Source organism: Arthrobotrys flagrans (genome assembly GCF_004000055.1).
Source record: "Arthrobotrys flagrans strain CBS H-5679 chromosome Unknown unitig_1, whole genome shotgun sequence".
Taxonomy (NCBI): domain Eukaryota; kingdom Fungi; phylum Ascomycota; class Orbiliomycetes; order Orbiliales; family Orbiliaceae; genus Arthrobotrys; species Arthrobotrys flagrans.
The window spans coordinates 650,405-668,267 of NW_027137556.1; the positions used below are offsets into that span (position 1 = coordinate 650,405).

Below are 17,863 nucleotides of genomic sequence, written 5' to 3' on the forward strand. Positions count from 1 at the left end.
CCTTCCGGGCTCACAGAGGGTGCTTGTAGACGATGGGTTGGGATTCCTCCGCAATGAACCAGACGGGTAAGAAGTAATTTATTGCATGGGGTGACTAATTGACTAGACGGTATCTTACTCATCGACAAATGCTTGCGGTTTAGAGGCTTGCGCGCGGTGCTAAGGAACGGACAATTTTCATCCTTTTCGTTATCCGAACATCGGCCCTGGACACCAACAAGGTTTCGATACCACAGAACAGGCCGACGGCCTGCAGGTGATAACAAATGCGGGTACCCTTGCTCTCGCAAAATTCGGCAAGACCTCCTTTCTCGCTCTCGGATGAGTCTAGGCTCTACGATTTAATCACATACATCACGCATCTTCTACCATGACATCTTCGATTTACGAATTTCGCAAGGGAATCCCCACGGGTAATTTGGCCGTTGTTCATGCATTAAATACTTTTAAGTATGAGCGTCGTTAAAATCCATATAGTGGGAACAAATTCATACTGGTTACAGGCACTGGGGTGTTATTACAATCCGGGAGGTGGTTTAACGGCGTTGTAGCTCGAACCCGGTGGTGGTGGAGGGGGGTTTGATTGGGTCCCCGGGGCGCCCGCAGAACCAGGTGCCTGGGCGAGACCCTGCTGTTGCTGCTGTTGCTGCTGCGCAGCGGCGTAATATTGTGCATCTGCGACACGGAAGTCAAAATTAGAGATCGAGTGATTAAATACCACCGCTGGAACACAAGGGGACCAGACTTACAATAAGCGGCATACGCTTGATAGCCACCGTAAGCGGCATACGGGTCTGCTTGCCCATAAGCAGCGTATGGATTGTACTGCTGCGCTTGTGCATTGTAGTCCGTTGTCGAGGGAGCAGTTCCGAGGGTTGCGGTTGCAACTTGTGGAGAAGATGAATCCCCAGGGGGCGGAGGGGGCGGAGGTGGAGTGTCGCTACTTGGACCGGGTGGGGGCGGGGGCGGGGGCGACTGTAGAAGTTAGTTATAATTTCGATAACCTTGAGGGGAAACCACGTACCTGTTGCATATGGGACCCGTAGTTTTGATGTTGCCCGTAGTGGTGTTGTTGGCCTTGATGATTATGGTGGTTGTGATGATGATGACCACCCCCTCCGTGGCCACCCCCGTAATTACCGTACCTGGGTGGGGTCGGGTTGGCTTTGAATTGTTCGTATTGATCGGTGACACTTTTCACCAGATCCTCGCAAAGCTCTTTCGCGTGCTGTACCTCTTTCGGGTCAGGGCCGCTGTGAGACGTACGAAACCGTCAGCTCGCTATCATGGAGAGGTGAGGTACCTATCCTTCCCGACTTACGTGACATGGAGGTACATGGGTTCGTCGCTTTCTCGATTGGTTCCGTTTTCCATAAACCCCGAGCCACGACCTTTGATCTGAACCCGACAACGAGTTTCCTGTTGAATATGCTTTACATATGCTCCCTGATGGCCTACGACCGAGGCACGGAGGTTAAAGCCAGGGATCGGTTCGAGATTTATCGGAACTCGTTCTTCCGGCCATTTTCTCTGGTGATTTGTTCAGCACAGGATCCTCACAACCGTAGGATGATTGCGCTACAGAGGAACTTACCCGACCGAACTCGTCCCGTTCGACTTGCTCAACGGGCTCCCTTCGCCTAAACCTACGCTCGTCAACCAGCGATCCAAGTTCCTGCTTCATAAGCTCTTCGATCTTGGCGACGGCTTTGTCCAAGCCTTCCTTGGTAGTGCTTGTGATGTGTAAGTATAGGGGAGGGTTCTGGGCCGTTCGTCAGCACTGTACGGGATGGGGGGAGTACCGGAACTGGGGAAAAGGTACGACTTACTTGCGGAGTCGCCATGGCCTTGTCGGGGTAATAGGCTCCTCTTGTCGTGACGTCTTTGCATGTTTGACATATGTGAGCTATATGAACTTTCCAATACGAACAAAAGTCGAAACAGAGTGAGGAGGTGAGAATTACCCGCGCCAGTTTCTTCCTTAATCTATACAAAACCGGTTTAGGTTGTCAGCAGCGTCAACAAAGGATTGCGGTGGGTAGCTCGGAACTGCCATCAGATATAGTTCAGCTACAAAGTTCTCCTCAACCGTCCAAAGGCCCAAACGAGGAGCTTGAGCGTAACGCCATGGATGCCTAGGGATTATCAATTGCGGAAAAAGGTGTGTTACCATCTTTTGGGTCGAGCCTTTAGTTAACGTGTATCGGTTGCGCAAATCGTTGACTTCGATATCTTTTATGTAATCGCCATCCTGAATATGGATTTCGGTGTTCATTCCGGCCGTCGGGGTCGAAGGTTTGGGTCCGATGGGAGACTGCGTGGCGGACTACATCGCGATCGTCAACGGCACTCACTACCAAGGGAGAGGCAAGTGCAACGGAGGGGTTTTCACGGCCAGATGAGTACTAACCTTGAACGAAGACGTGTCGGTGGTGATACCTCGTTTGGCTTGAAGTTGGGCATTGATTCTGGCAGCGGCAGCGGCTACGAAATGTGTGAGTATAACTAAAATGAAACAAGATACCAGCCGGCCATACCTGCGGCGGCTGCCGGATCAATTGCAGCCTTTGAGGGTTCCGTCGACTGCGGTTTAGGAGATAACGCAGAAGCCCGGGAGGGACTTCTACTCCGACTTGGCCGAGAATTTGTGGAATGGCGGGGAGATCGCGACCTCCGGCTCGAAGCATCCCATCTCGATCTGTGACCAGATCTTTCGCTCTCACGTTCGCGATCCCGGTCGTATTCGCGGTCCCTGTCGCGGTCCCTGTCTCTGTCCCTATGAGAGCGATCGTGTCGGTCACTACGCTCCTTTTCGTCCCATTTGCTTCTCTTCCTGCGGTCGTCGTCCATGGTGTTTACGGGAAAGGCTAAGCAAGGCAGCCGAGTCGATCGATCGTTCAAGAGACCGGGTCCAAGGAATTCCTTTTATCACGTGTAAGCGGCGCCGGCGTAAAGATAGAGTAAAGACGTGCAGCAAGGCCGCAATTGGCCGGGTGAAAGGTGTTTACTGTGCGTGTTTACGGGTATCCGTGTAAGATGCTTGCAAGAAGGCTTCGCCAGCGATGAGGTCGGAGTTGGTGATACCTAGCACGGTTGAAACCATTGTCAAGATGACAGGCTCCGGAAAATATTGGTGTTCCGTTCCAAAAACATGTGTTGCGGAAACACGAATTACAACACCTTCAACACATAACGACACCCGGTCTTGGGCCAAACGAAACTTTTATGTGTTATGCACTGGGATTGCGGGGGAAAAAACATATAAAGCCTCCCAGGCTCTAGCTAGGTATCTAAGTCATTACAAGAACGTTAAGGATATTAAACATCGATATCTCTCCAAACAGCTTTCTACTCTATCCAACACATCGGATCGAGAGGTGTATTTTAGACTGGTTGTATTTATATAGCCATTCGTACACACGCCCGCACTCTCGTCTTCTTAAAGCTGCGATCCGATCCTCCAAGCCAAACCGGATGGAGAGGTGATGTGGGTTGTATCCCCATGCGGTGTACTTATCAGCACCTTGGAATTGGGTTTTTGACCAAGGATATCGATATTGGGCTTTTGATTCCGAGAACGGAGAATAATTAGCTAACATGCAAGGGAGCTTCGGGAGTTGGCAGGAATGGAAAACCTACAATATTCGACATCTCCTCGATGGAGGATTCCGAAATCTGGGGCATGACGAGAAGAACCGGTGCATCCGGCCGAGGTGGCGTGGTTTGGAAATTACATGTGAGTTGCATCGGTGTGAAGTTCTTCATCCTGTGAACCGGTGTTCTACGAACCGAGATATATGGTTAGCGAGATACGGTTCGAATTACCCAGCAGCCGCGCTTTTTATTCGCTAGACTTCATGTGGTTGCAGGGGTTTTACCTTGGATGCAGTCCCTCCGACTGGCTCCGAGACGATGATGCTCCACCTGAGAGGATGGATGGATAACGGGAAGCATTGGATTGATGAAGCTGGCGGACCTGTGGTGCTACGGCCTTCCAGGCAGTTGAAGCCAGTTTTCTCGAAGCGGACATGCTACGATATGATTAGATTGGACCCGATGGGCTTCCATGTTTCTCCATTGTAGCATATGCGAACCCATACCTCATTTTTCTTTCTTTCTCTTAGCTTAATTGGATGCTACTGGCTCAGTCGGAACGTGCGGTGCTCTGGCGAGGTCTTAAATTTATACCGAGGTATTCTAAGCTAAGATTCGGGGCTATATCCAATTGTAACTTCGAATAGAGGGGAAAAAAAGATGGCAAAAGAACAGGGCGCCTCGTACATGCGTCCGCTGGGTCTTTTATAGGCCAAACTTTGTCCGAATCACGCTGCCCGAGAAGGTCGATCCCTCTCTCCGAGATATGCACCTCGAGAATTAGGTTGATAGCTATAGCTGATTTCAACATCACATCAGTAACCTTCTCTCGCTTGTTACTTACAGCCAACACCGCGCCGCTTTCGGGCGGTTGGGCCAATCAAACACTGCATCCGGCTGCACACCAAATGAGAGCCCCCTGTTTTTGTTGAGCTTCAGCTATCATTCGTCTCCATCAACCCCAGACTTTCGGGCGCGGTGGCCTCCGAGCCCAGCTTTGTCGTGCACCGGTGTCTGTGATGCGTTTCAACTGTGATTACAATTTCAGGGGCCGTTTTGTTTTCTTTCTAGCCTCGGTTTCGAGGGCTACCGAAGAAGGAAGGACTCGATTAAGTTTCTCCCTATTTTCCTGAACCGCCAGAAAGGGTATCGCGCGGGAGCGGAACCTCTCGCTTGGTCCCTTGCTTGCTTCCCTATAGTACATTTCTTGGGTTTGTTTATGCTGCGAGAACGAATATGGACGACTTCAATGCCCGGTCTTACCAACCGCTGGTGGTTAACTACTGTTGCTGTTGCTTTCTATCTTTGTCTGACCATGCTTATCAGTTAAAGGATTGTTTCCTACGTGCACCGTCGTTCGATTAGGAACCCCCTGACGTTGCAAATTCCTCCTGTTGCTACTTCCCTATGTCCTCATATACTTGATTATCCTTTCGATCGTTCTCATTCGTATTCCTTCGTCTTCGTTCTCTTTTATACGAGTAGATCTAGCATTCACGAGCCCCGGCTGGCTGATTCGGACAAACATCCATCTCGCATTCATTTCCACGAACCGGCTGCACCAGACCACCTGAAATCCCCACCCCTGGCTTCGACCAATTTCGACCGGTTCCGGGTGGCATGCGTCTCATCGTCATAACCTGTTTTGTTATCTGCATAGATCAGATAAACGCATTTATTGCCTGGCGACCGAATACATCTGACTTTGATCCGAGCACCCTCCACTCGATCGAACCATCTTCCAATGCCGTCAGACGCCATGAGTTGAGAATAGCCCGTGCTAGTGCGAAATTCGAAAGAAGGACCGGCACCGGGAAGTCAACATCGTTTTCCCCTCTCGTCCGAAGAGAAGATAAAACTTCAGGGCCGGTCGATCTGTATTCCGATTCCGATGATATATGTCCGTTCCTCTGGTCCCATCCTCGTTATCCGTTCGCCAATTCGTACCGGACGGCCTGGCCAACTAGGTATATTTTTCTAACATGTTGAAATCATCTAGCATACTGGATCAATGTCAATTTTGGTTCTTCCGGGAAGTCCTTTCGTATGGTCGTAGACACGGGATCTGTAAGCCGTGAACCCAGCTCGGGAGTACCTGCGATTGTAACGTAAATCTAACACGAATACCGAATACTTAGGCAGACACGTGGATCCCCTCGGCTGAATGCGAATCCAAAAGCTGTCTTGCTCATCAGACGTTTGGCCCGGATGATAGCTCCACGTTGAGTGTGACGAGCGACAGGGAGTTCGCGATAGCGTACGCTAGTGGCAATGTCGAGGGCTCCATCGCAAAGGATTCCTTGACATTCGGTTCCGTTACAGTTGATGGGATGGAATTCGGGTTGGCCAACATGGTCTCCGATGACTTTACAAACTTCCCAGTAGACGGGATTCTCGGATTGGGCTTCCCATCGGCATCTATTCTGAAGGTGCCGACATTTCTTGAGAACTTGGTACGTCGACGGTCATAATCATAATTTAGAAAATGGTTTATTCTGATATCGCCGACTGCCAATAGATATCTCGGAATATCATCTCAAAACATATCTTCGGGGCGTATCTCCACCGAACGGCAGATAATAAGAACGGGGGAACTATTACCTTTGGAGGGATTGATGGTTCCAGAATCGAGGGTGGTGTCGAGGCCTTGAAATATTACGATGTTAACACAACTTCTTCTCTTTGGTCCATTCGAATGTCCGATGTCGTCCTTGACGGGAAAAACGCAGATTTTCAAGGGGGTCGTAGCGTCATCATCGATACAGGTATGCTGAGTTCTACTGCACTCACATAGCGCGGCTCTTTTTTTCTAACCTCCGGCGAACCTAGGAACCGCTCTGATATTGATACCCCCAGCGGACGCCCTCAAGCTCCACCAATTTATTCCCGGGACCAAGAGTAACGGTGAAACGTTCTATATTCGTATGTGGTTGTTTTTCCACCGGACCGGTCGCCTGTGATTCTAACGCTGTTGAATAGCCTGCAATACGGATATTTCTCTACATTTCCAGTTTGGGAGTGACAAATATCAGATATCAAACAAAGACTACGTCGGAGATCCTATAGATGCGGATCGAGAGCTTTGCATAAGTTTGATCGTTGGAAGAGTATGCATACCTTCGGTGCGGTCCCTCTTGGATACAAGCGCTAACCCCAAACTCTAGAGTGTCGTTCGCGATGGTGCGTGGCTTATCGGCGATGTCTTCTTGCGAAACGTGTACAGTGTTTTCGATATGGAAAATGGAAAGATCGGTTTCGGTCTTCCCGTGCCCGCCGTCAGGGCATCCCCCACGAGTATGGTGGCCTCCCCCTCATCGTCATCCGATGTCCTTTCTGATTCAATAAAAACGTCATCACCCCCCGTTACCACGTCCGCTGCTCATGATATTTCTACACTCTCTTCAGCTGCAGGGCCCACGCCCACTTCTACTTCCGCTTCGGAGCAAGCTAATATCGTCAACCCCACCGGCACAGACTTGCCTGACCGGATAGCAAATTCAACTTCATCGCCCATCCGTACTACCACCGCCCCTTCCCTTGCATCTTCGAACGATCCTACGGGATATCGTTATCAGGCATTGTTCGCATTTTCATTGTTCATCATGCATAGCGCCCTGGTGTTTGTATTCTAAGATACCTGATCACGGTTTTCCAACTTTTGTTTCTTACATAGCATGTGTATATAACTAAGCGGTCATGGGGTCTGCCATCCCTGTGAACACACTTATCTACCGAGTAGGGGTATTCTAAAAGATTTTTAGACCCTTCCCACCCAGTCCCTTTCGACAACCGTGACATCTTTGGCGAATAATCTCCCGTCCCTTTCGACGACCTCTTCGAATACAATGAGCCCCGGGTTGAGGTTCTGGGGGGCAATGAAAACCCGGTCAGAGTTTTACTAAAAACGTGACGGTTATACGGAGGGAGAACTTACATATAAAACCGAACTTGGGTGTATTCTCACCTCCTAGTGCCTAACATCAGCATAGATCCCACGTCCGACGCCTTGGTCACTAGTCATACGTACCAGAGACCCTTCGGTGGTTCGGAAAACCCCGTTGGAGATTCGGGAGGCGGAATTGTGTTGATAAACACTCGCGATGCATCGTGTGATTGTCACGGATGTCGCAAGTTCGCTCTTGGTTGTCTTGATCCTTCGATGTTGCAAGATGCGAAGCAGCTGATCCCTGATTTCGACCGCCTTGAGCAGTCGCTGCTCGCTCAACCCGTGCTTCCGACACCAATTTCCTCTGGCGGGTGCGGGTCCGGATTTGACGAAGCTCTCGTATATATTCAACCATGTGAGACTATCGCCTTCCTGGGCAACAAAAGGTTGGCTTTTTTCGTGATCAAAGTAGTCTCCCTTCGATAAGAGCACCGCGATCAGGGATATGATTTGATCGAAGCAGCCCTTTTCGAGCGACCTCAGCAGCACGGCTCCGTGAAGTGGCTTTAGAGGAAGCTGTGCCAGTTGTTCCCCGAAGGGTTTTGTTAGCTCTGCATTCCCATCCATGGCACCGATTGCGGCCAGTCTATCCAAGGCTTCAGCTATCATCGAAGACGGAGGAGGAGACAAGTAGTCGAAACGCAGGATGTTATCAACCCCGAGAGATTTCAGCTGGAGGATCGAGTGGTCCAAAGAGGTTCTCTGAATCTCCGGTGTCTCTGCCTTCTGGAGTTTATCGAATCGATCCTGAGGGTACAATCGATAGCACTTCCCCGGGGCGGATAAACCTGCAACTCGAGCCCTCTGGTTTGCGGTTTCCTGGCTGACCGGTTGGGTTCTAGCCAGGTTCGCAAAACCATGCCGGCCGTACCTCAACTCCTGGAATCCCGAGTCGATCGCTACGGTCACCGGTATGCGGCGGGCGACCAACCCCGCAGGAAGGGATGTAATAATGACACAGCTGGTGCTTTCGGCATTCTCGACGTCTTTCTCAAAACTCTCAAGCTCGAATGGAGTGTTGACGGACCGGACATTTGGGGGTTCACTGGAGGCCCATGAGGAGTCTTCGAGTCGTCTTTTTAACTCAAGCCCCTCTTTGCTTGGTAAAAACACCACAGTATTGCCCGAAGCCCCGGTGGTAGGAAGGGCCAAAACAGTCTCCAGCGCCGTGGTAATGTAATTGTCAGTGCTAACGGAAATACTATGCAAGTCCACAGCGTAAGTCGAAGTGTTCAAGGACAGGACTTTTGCATCCGGCAGATAATTCGACAAAACATCGAGAGATTCAGGGGTCGCCCCGGCCACGAGGACGTGGATATTTTCCCTCTTTTTCAGGATTTTTTTCAATAGTCCGAGAACCAGATCACTGTTCTCGAGGTTTGGAAAATCAGCCTCTATCCTTAAAATAGGACGGATGGTGGTAACCCAACATTTCGAGCGTCCGCAAGTGATAATCGTTCACGATGACGATTGAATAGCGATCCAGGAGAGGGTCGACAAGTGCTTCTTGAATCACAAGACGTGCACTTGTGTGTATGATTTTAGTTTTTGAAGACGACGATGTTTCGAATAGGATGGAATATGCTGCACGGAAACCGCATTTAGTCGTAAACGTTTGTTAAAAGTTCTCTGGAGAAATGTGAACTGCCTTCTCCTTCGGGGGGATTGCTCACGCACCGGCGACCGAATTCGCAGACCCGATGTCGAACTGGTTCCCGAGGATGTAAATATCAACAAGGGACGATACGTTGGCAGTAAATCAATCATAGGTGGGCACTAGTACCTCAGCAGCCTGCTTCGCGTCCGCGTCGGTTGGCTTTTTCGGGGTAGGCATTAGAATTCGATCGGTGCATGTTGATACGGGACGATTCTTACATGAACACAACATATCAACTTCCCGGAATCCCCCCACCCAGCGTCCAAGAGATAATTGGGCAGTGCTCTCGTTGATTCGCGAGTGGTGTTAATCCATATCGTAACTCTATGGTCATCAACGGCCTTCTGGACGGGTTCGTCCATCTTCGGTCTATTGTGTGATACGGTAGTGCTATAGCTTGGGTATTGCTCTGTTGGGAATTGTGGTTTTATAGGTCGGCTACGTGTTGCATTTTTCCTAAACTCAAACGACACGGAAGGCGGCCTTGTCTAAATGAACACCCGACAACCTAAATGAAAAAATTTTTCATACGATGAATGGAGATACTATTGATTAAAAATGGCCGGCGAGGCCGCGTTTGGTAATCATGATCCCAGGATCGCTATTTATGTGACACCTAGTTCCTCAGCTGTATAAACATTTTCGGCTGGTAGCTCTGCCTAGGCGGTTTATGACCAACTTCCGATTCAAGTGGTTTTATATTTCCGAGCTCTATCCATGAATAATTGGTATACAAGCCACCCGCTTCCTAGCTCAGATGGCTTATAATCCGAAATACAACGTTTTCGGTTCGGTGTGTGCTAGCATCGTCAAAGCCTTATAGATACCATCCTATACAACTTCCAAAGTTAATATTCCTTAAGGGGCCGTCGGGATGAAGGCTATTCGTATCACGTTTGTCGTCTCGGAGACAGGACACCAGCTGAAAACCCTATTTCACTGATACCTGTCATCGTCCTCGAAGAAGACTGCATCGTATTAGACCTCTGCTGCTCGCCTAGGGCGAGCTGGACACCGGGTGCAAGGAATGGAACGGTAGCCTGCGCTGCCGGACCGAGCACCGCGGAGAGAGGGGTACTGGGCACCGCGGAGAACGGTGCCGGGCTAAGGGGTTGGAAGTGCACCGGGACGTTGTTCATGGTAGCACTCGCCGGGACGGGATGTGAAGGGTCGTTCAAGCTTCTGAAACTGGAGTTATGCAAAAGAACTGTCACCTCTTTGGTTAATCTAGCAACCGGGGAAAATCCTCCCAGGACTTGTTTCGGAAACCCGAATTCGGACGACGCCGCCTTTAGTAATTCCCCGATCGACATGACCGACTGAGTTGGGGAAAACGTTAGCCCTGGGTCTGGATTGGATAACATGGATTGTTTGGGTGCTTACGGTCACAAACCGGGTGATATCTTCGAAGAATCGCCTTCTCTCCACCCAGTCCGCATCTCTGATCGAATCGAGTCGAGCCTTAAGGCGTTTGGCTACATCGGAACCATTGTTACAAATTTTGTCCAACTCTCGGAGCTTTTGCAATGTCGACTGCTGGACATTCTGCTGCGAGGCAGTTTTTTTAATGGCATCCGATAAGAGAACGATAAGTTGCATTGTCGCTGTGACCGTGGTTCCGAGCCTATCAAACAGGATCTCGTCGGGGTTTTCCAGCGGGTTCTCAAGAACCGTTCCCGGAGTTGGGGGTAGGAAACCGGCTTCTTGCACAGGCCTTTGGTTCGCTATAATGTTCGAGACGCTCAAGGGAGAAGGGAACGGCAGCTTGGCCCTGATGGCGTTTCCGGAACGCGTGTTACTCGGAGGCGGGATACATTTTCGAAGGACCGTCCAAGCCTGTTGTAACTCCACCAACGATCCAAATATTGCGAGAAGGATCGTGCGAGTATAACGCACTTCTATCTGACTTGTCGCACTGTGAATAACCTGTTGCAATTGATTGAGGACATGTTTAAAAGTGAGAATGGCAGCGTGAGATGTGTTAAGCAAACCATCCAGTGAACTCTGGTCATCCCTTGCTTCGCAAGCTTCTAGCGACTGTATTAGCGAGCTGATGTTAAGATTTGCGGCCGGAAGAACACGATCGATGCCTGTCGTTTGCAACCGGTTGCGCTCTTTGATGAGGCCGACGTAGGAGTCGATCGCAGGTTGGACTTTATATATCGAATACAGGATGCTCCTAGCGGTTTCCAATATTGTAGAGCTGATGGCGGCGTCGATGGCCCCGGGCTGCTTTGATGTTCCTTGTATGCGACGGAAGTAGGGGTCAGCCGAGCGTGTGTCATCGTGGGGAGCGGCCCTAGAGAGTGAAGATGCAACATCTCCGTTGTTCGGAACATTGCTAGCTCTCTGGGCAGCTTCGTTCATGCTGGAATCGTACGAGATCCCACGGACGTGATGTTTTATAGTCCTGACTTCATCGACTGTTCCCAAGACGTTATTTTGGCCGATATAGCCCATTCGTTTCGTCGCCCTGTTCGCGGGCCCGCCCTCGCTATTGCTCCTTGACCGTTCTGCGACTTGCCCCGCAACAGGTAAGGCAGGTGTCGCTGAGGAACCGGAAGATTGGGGCCCATTCCCGGCGAGTTTACGCTGGAGATTTTTAGACGGTATCGCCGGTGCACCCGTCGGGTCATCAGGTGCCGACGATTCGAGAGCGAGGGTTCGCGATCGGGTAAATTCTTCAAACCCCGTCGGCGTGGGTTCTCTGTCCAATTTATTATTCGGAATTGCGAGTTTTCCGATAGTGGAATAATCCGTATCATTTTCTCCATCACTGCGACACAATCATGAGCATGGTTAAAGGGAAAGAGAGGGGGTGAAAGCTACTTCGTGCGAGTGAGGCTTGCCTGGAATTCGAGTATTCGGTCTCGTTCGAAGCGGATTGTCTTTCCATATTCTGTCTGAGATGGGCTTTGAGTTTCTCAAGCCAGCCTTCTTTATCCGCATACCCATCATCTTCGAGCTCATACAATTCCCGCGGCAGATCTGCAATGGGGTTGCGATCGATCCTAAGAATTTTCAATTCATCCATCTGACAAATATAGTTGGGCAGGGTGCGTAATTTGTTTTTTGATAGAGATAACACTTTAAGTCTGATCAGAAAGCCGAAGTCCGTTGGGAGCTCTCTAATCCTATTTCGACTGATGTCGAGGATTTCTAGCGATGCCATTTTACAGAGCTATATATCTAGTTAACAATTTGGTGCTTTGCTCAGCCCGAGTTCCCGTGGTTGCTTAGCTTACGATGGCAGGGAAGTCTCTAAAGAAATTAGACCTCACATTGAGGTATCTTAGTCGGGAGCAAAGCCCAAATTCCGGATCAAAAGAGGATAACTGATTATGGCCTAATGCGAGCCTGAAGTATCAGCATGTTAGCATATCCAGAGACAGATAAGAGGCGCCTGGAGGTCTCGGGGTTTCCAACCTTTCGACATCATCTTTCACCATGGCCACAACTTCGCTGGGAATGGATCCTATTTTCCGGGAACTCAGATCCAAAGACAGCCCCGCGCCATCGTCCTTTCGCTCGGATGAGGCTTGTTGTAACGCGGATTCTACAAGGGCCACGCATGCGCTGGTTGTAATGGGAGTGCCCAGCTTTGCCTTGCGGTTCTCCATTTTTTCAAGTTGACGGCACACTAGGATTGTTCAAAACCTAGAGTTTATGTAAGTAGTCACGAAGCTAGAAGCTTGCGGCGGGTCGAAGTTGTAGGTGATGAGATTGAGGAAGCGGTTCAATACAATGCTGAGTTCAATTCAGCCAGTCGGTAAACCTCAAACCCCGGGGCCAAGCGAGATGCATGGTATAGGTGATACAGGGGTTGGAATTACAACCGAGAAATGTAGATTGCGACGACGGTTTATAACGTTATTCTCGTGAATGCGATATATATAAGGTAAAACAAGCTGGTGGGCCGAAAACATCCGTACCAGACCCCAATTATCAGGCCAAGTTTAAACGGCCACTGAAGCATTAGATATACATCGCTATATATCAGCAGCTCCTATCTTGTGCGTGTTGGCGACATCCGGCCCCTTTTTGTACTTTGTAATTTCCAACAATTCGCAACACATACAACTCCATTATCCGGATAGCACGACCATGACGTTCCTAACTCTAGGCAACCCGGGGGAAGTACTGCCATCGATCTTCCTTCGGCGCGTCAACCTGATGGAAGTGCTGTTTGCCTTGGGATATTTATGCCTAGGATCTTGCGCGCAGGATGCCTCTTCGACTCGATCTCGCATTTCGGTAACATTGACAGCGGCAGGTGCGCTGGGAACCTTCAATCCTCCATCGGACTGTTCAACGTTTTCGGCCTACTCTACACAGACTTTAGGTGCGGTCGCCGCGTTCCAGTGATCCCAAGAATTCATTTGCTATCCTCACCTTTACTAAACTCCCATATACGTATATATATATAATATAGTTTTCGGGGACGGGAACACACGGTCCTTCACTATAACGACGTTCAGGCAGGGTTGCCAGTACGGTGGTCCTCATACGACGTGTTGCCCACCAAACTACGAACTTCGCCAATACAATTCCCCCGGCGTATGCCCGGGTGGATATACGACGCTCGGGGATATCGAATTTGTTGCCGTAAGGAGGAGCACCCAGGGCTTTTGGATAACATATCCTGTGGTCGGAACCAAAACAGGGAAATTATGCTGTCCGAGGTGAGTTAAAAGTAACCCTGCGATGCTTCTCGATTTGAATTAGTCGGGTTCCTGTATTGATGAGCGGATAGTGCTGCCAATTCTATAAGTTATAAGGCGGACGGCCCCGTCCCGATCTGTCTAGCGACTTCGAAAGGCCCTACGATAACGGAGGAAAAGAGTGTCGTAAATCATGAGTCGGTGTATTTCGGCAGTGCGGTTGTCGTACTACCCCCGGGTCCAACTGACCCGTCTCTTTCCACGGTGACGGGAGTGGAGGGCACTGAAAGCCATACTTCCCGGCAAACATCACCACCGACAGCAGAGCAAACTACCTCCGAACCGCCTAACCAACAGGTCACCGGGGCGGCCTCGAGCACGAGCTCTGATTCGCAACCTCAGGAGCCGGGTGCACAGGAAAGTAACTCCTCCGGCCTGTCCGGAGGCGCTATTGCCGGAATTGCTGTTGGAGTGTCGGTGCCACTTATTCTGGCAGGCTTGTATGTTGCGTACCGTTTTGGGAGGCAAGCGAATCGGCAACCGGAACAGCACAGGAGCCAAGGATTTGAAGTTACCGCGCAAGAATATTCCGATACTGGTAGAGAAGGGGGTGTCTCGGCTTCGTCCGAAATAGGTGGGATCCAGTCCGATGGCAAATAATCAGTATTCAAAGCGTTCTTTAAACATGGTAGTTTCCACCTGAATAGTTAGTTCAGCTGATATCTCAAAAACGTATAACCTCTCATGATATCGAAACGGGGGCTTCTAGAGCCCAACGGCCCCAGAAATCTACGGCAGGGCTTTCGCGTAAATCGGCTTGGGGTCAAACAAAACAGCCCATTTCAAGCGGCGGCATTTCTTCTTCTTTTTCCCTATTGGGGTTTGGCCTGCTGCGGCTACATCTTATTAATCATAGAAAGATAATCCACGATATCTGAGCCCGGGTATCACTCACGTCGACACTACATACAAAAGCCACGCGCCTGTCCATCGCTCTGCGAGAAATAAATGGAGGTATTTGATCCGTCCGAACGATCCAGATGGAATATTTGATCTTCAATACAAAAGGTGTTCGGAAGTGCCGAGATAAGGATGACACAGGCAGATGACTCTTCGGAAACTGCACTGTGGGGCGTATTTTTTTTTTCTCCCCCTGTTTCGCGAGCAGGCTGATGGTAGAGATGTCATATCCGCCGTAGCCACCATGTAGTCGGGCGCGAAACCGTAGACTCCCGGCGCAAACGGTCGTGGATGGTTAAAATTCCGAGCCGAGCTTCCTTCAATCCCGGGATTCCTCGTCGTCCGTAATATCTACGTCCTCTAATTCACTTCCGAGTTCCTCTTCAGCGAGATTTCGAGAAGCGGTCCGCCGGTTTATATTCGACCCGGCGTCGGAGTCATCGGAATCAGATGCATCCGTGTGATCACTCCCTTCGCTATTCTCTTCGTAGTCGTCATCATCTTCGTCGTCGCTATCGTTTTGATCAACTCCTGCAATTTCGTTCTCGGCGGCCTGGAGCTCGCTTTTTGCCCCCGTGTTTTCTTTTATTAACGAAGATGGTATCTTCGCGCGCCGGGCTTCTGCCATACTCGCATCCTTGAGTTGATTCTTTCGAAGGAAATCGTCGATAGCAGGATGTTCGACTTGATCGATCATGGAGAATTCTATTTCTTTACCACCAAACTCGGCGGTGGTTTTGATCGTCAAACTAAAAGTACGCTGGGTGATACTCGAATAGCTGCTTGACTCGATCGAATCGAAAGCGAAACAAAACAGTGGCTTTTTGAACCCCCATATTATTGCGTTCTCCAAAAAGAAGAGAAAACCTTAGAGGTGTCAGCAGGGGGGGTATGATAGACGGTTGTTTTGAGGGGAGTTTGCACCTTCTTTGGTTCCGAGATGAGATTTAACATGGTACGAGTCCTCGTTTTTTCTGTATGAGTTCGCCGCAAGGGATCTGAAAACTTCCGGGGAGGGCTCTGTGACATTGATGGGAAGGATGCGGTTCAGGGTGGCCGTTATGGTTTGCCTCGTGTCGGTGCCTTCACCTGGCGCGCCGCCCTTCGGCGGAGTATCGGTTACTGTGAAGAGTAACGGATCCGTAGGGGCATCGCTAATTCCATGACTATTCTTCACAAATATGGCAAAGTTCCACTGTCTAAGAAAACGATCCTCGGATATTAGATCACAATCACCCCATTGAGCTGGTAGGGTATGTGCATATATATACTCACCTCGCGGCCTTTTCCGGAACAGGGACACAGGCTACGTAATCTATGTTGAAAATTTACCGTTAGACTTTAGATCGCGATGTAGCCACGTGAATACTACTTACCAACTTCATTTACATGCACACCAAACTCAACGGTGTCGTTGGGGCCGAAAGCCCCGAGAGCAGCGGCGGTTAAGACCAATGTGAATTTCTTCCGTTGTGGAATCGAGAAGGATATATCGGGTACACGGAGCAAGGTTGGCTGGGAGCTCAATTCAGCAACCAAGGTCGATTTACTTACGACCTCGATTTGAGAACCGGCATTGTTTTCAAGCTTCCGACGTTTGACAGCCGGGCCATCTCTGTCGTCAATGCTAGCCTGTTTGATGTTGATGATATAACGAGATATTTGATGGAGCAAATCCAAAGATTGGGGATTATTGGCTACAAGTTTCGAGTTAGAATCACGATTACGGTGGATATGAAGGATGGTTTGTATCAATTTGTAATATCAATTGATGTCTTTTAATAAAAATATACATGTGACATACAAACGTGTTTTAGTATTTCCTGACGCAACAGCGGGGCATCAGAGAATGCCTCTTCCAGGGCGGAGGCGGATGAAGGTGCAGACATGATGCTAAATCCAAGCTCGGGGTGATTACTTAAATAGTGGTGGTGGTGGTGGTGGTCGTCGTCGTCGTCGTGATGCGATTTCGAGATAGAGAAGTGCGTGTGGGCGTGGGTGTGGGCGCGTGTGCGTAATCCGTGGAGGTGAGTGAGTGAGCGAGAGTGTGTTGTTGTTTCCTTGCCCCCCTTCTTCCTGCCTTCCCAGCCGCATCGATCCCATAATTAACACAACAATCACTGCCATCCATCTCTCCGTCTCCGTCTTCCCCCAACCACCATCATCACCACTCCCACCTATCTACAGAAACCATCCCACGACGAAGAAGCAAGCTTCGAGACCGTTCACATTCACATTCACATTCACATTCACATTCACGTTCACATTCGCAGACAGACCGGCAGACACTCATACAAAGTAATTAACTGACTACTTAACTAGCTCACTTCATACGCATAAGACAAGGTCAGTACAAACAGATAGGTTGATATACACGCCGGTCATTCGTGCATTTTTGTTACCGCCTTGCCTGGACTTCATTCGTTTCTGTCTCTATCTCACTCCCTTCGTGCCTTGTCGAGGTACTTGCTACTGGTCGAGAAGCTGGCAGTACTTTTGCGCATGTTCCTTCTCCTGTTGCCAACATCGTCGTCATCGCCACGAAAGCCGTGCTCTAAACGTGCTTTCCCGTCCAAACTGGCAGGGCCGACGGACGGACAGACAGATAGGACGGGGCAGAACAGGCACTTCTTTGCCTCTTTCATCCATCAATTACTTCATCGAACTCTAGCCCTTCTCATTCTCGCTCCTTTCACGCGCTGCCATCCATCGTAGTTGGCTTCGGGCACTTGAGACTTTCTTTCGGCTCTCGTTTTCATTTTCACACGCCTCAGCATCAGCCTTTTTCTGCCTTAGCTGAACTGAACCCCCTAGCTTCTTTCTCGTCTTCCTCTTCTCTCTCTCTCCCCCCCTTCCCTTTCCTCTTCTTCTTCTCCCCCTTCCCTTTTCCAACTTGACTCTTACCTGCCTTGTCATACTTCCTTATTGTCTGCCTTTCTTTTTTTGTTGGTTATTCCAGAACTCGCCTTAGCAAACGCCTACGACCGTTCGGCTCAAACCCCTTACAAACAAACCATCACCATCGGCATCGCTATTGTTGTGGTT

At 49.8% G+C, this 17,863-nt stretch overlaps 7 protein-coding genes across 7 annotated transcripts; 2 read left to right on the top strand and 5 right to left on the bottom strand.

The window, feature by feature from the left end:
- Nucleotides 1-517: 517 nt before the first annotated feature.
- Nucleotides 518-2,850, bottom strand: DFL_008160 (uncharacterized protein; the record flags this gene model as incomplete). Its single annotated transcript, XM_067637856.1, has 10 exons — nt 518-675; nt 750-975; nt 1,025-1,253; nt 1,322-1,530; nt 1,595-1,762; nt 1,830-1,882; nt 1,965-1,986; nt 2,171-2,326; nt 2,411-2,484; nt 2,538-2,850. 10 exons carry the CDS (start codon nt 2,848-2,850, stop codon nt 518-520), a joined length of 1,608 nt encoding a protein of 535 aa, XP_067485803.1.
- Nucleotides 2,851-3,439: 589 nt separating this feature from the next.
- DFL_008161 (uncharacterized protein) lies at nt 3,440-4,105 on the bottom strand (the record flags this gene model as incomplete). The annotated part of the gene is made up of 4 exons (XM_067637857.1): nt 3,440-3,562; nt 3,640-3,781; nt 3,879-4,031; nt 4,101-4,105. The coding sequence occupies 4 exons, from the start codon at nt 4,103-4,105 to the stop codon at nt 3,440-3,442; spliced, it is 423 nt and encodes a 140-aa protein (XP_067485804.1).
- A 1,109-nt stretch (nt 4,106-5,214) lies between these two features.
- DFL_008162 (uncharacterized protein) lies at nt 5,215-7,226 on the top strand (the record flags this gene model as incomplete). Its single annotated transcript, XM_067637858.1, has 7 exons — nt 5,215-5,494; nt 5,594-5,661; nt 5,733-6,047; nt 6,113-6,359; nt 6,424-6,516; nt 6,574-6,701; nt 6,759-7,226. 7 exons carry the CDS (start codon nt 5,215-5,217, stop codon nt 7,224-7,226), a joined length of 1,599 nt encoding a protein of 532 aa, XP_067485805.1.
- Nucleotides 7,227-7,351: 125 nt separating this feature from the next.
- DFL_008163 (uncharacterized protein) lies at nt 7,352-9,559 on the bottom strand (the record flags this gene model as incomplete). The annotated part of the gene is made up of 7 exons (XM_067637859.1): nt 7,352-7,459; nt 7,529-7,561; nt 7,622-8,906; nt 8,971-9,124; nt 9,218-9,248; nt 9,324-9,356; nt 9,416-9,559. 7 exons carry the CDS (start codon nt 9,557-9,559, stop codon nt 7,352-7,354), a joined length of 1,788 nt encoding a protein of 595 aa, XP_067485806.1.
- A 528-nt stretch (nt 9,560-10,087) lies between these two features.
- Nucleotides 10,088-12,817, bottom strand: DFL_008164 (uncharacterized protein; the record flags this gene model as incomplete). Its single annotated transcript, XM_067637860.1, has 5 exons — nt 10,088-10,516; nt 10,581-11,973; nt 12,047-12,378; nt 12,443-12,554; nt 12,624-12,817. The coding sequence occupies 5 exons, from the start codon at nt 12,815-12,817 to the stop codon at nt 10,088-10,090; spliced, it is 2,460 nt and encodes an 819-aa protein (XP_067485807.1).
- Nucleotides 12,818-13,301: 484 nt separating this feature from the next.
- DFL_008165 (uncharacterized protein) lies at nt 13,302-14,518 on the top strand (the record flags this gene model as incomplete). The annotated part of the gene is made up of 3 exons (XM_067637861.1): nt 13,302-13,539; nt 13,630-13,879; nt 13,951-14,518. 3 exons carry the CDS (start codon nt 13,302-13,304, stop codon nt 14,516-14,518), a joined length of 1,056 nt encoding a protein of 351 aa, XP_067485808.1.
- A 619-nt stretch (nt 14,519-15,137) lies between these two features.
- DFL_008166 (uncharacterized protein) lies at nt 15,138-16,707 on the bottom strand (the record flags this gene model as incomplete). Its single annotated transcript, XM_067637862.1, has 5 exons — nt 15,138-15,685; nt 15,743-16,017; nt 16,094-16,133; nt 16,195-16,515; nt 16,623-16,707. 5 exons carry the CDS (start codon nt 16,705-16,707, stop codon nt 15,138-15,140), a joined length of 1,269 nt encoding a protein of 422 aa, XP_067485809.1.
- Between the last annotated feature and the right edge of the window lie 1,156 nt (nt 16,708-17,863).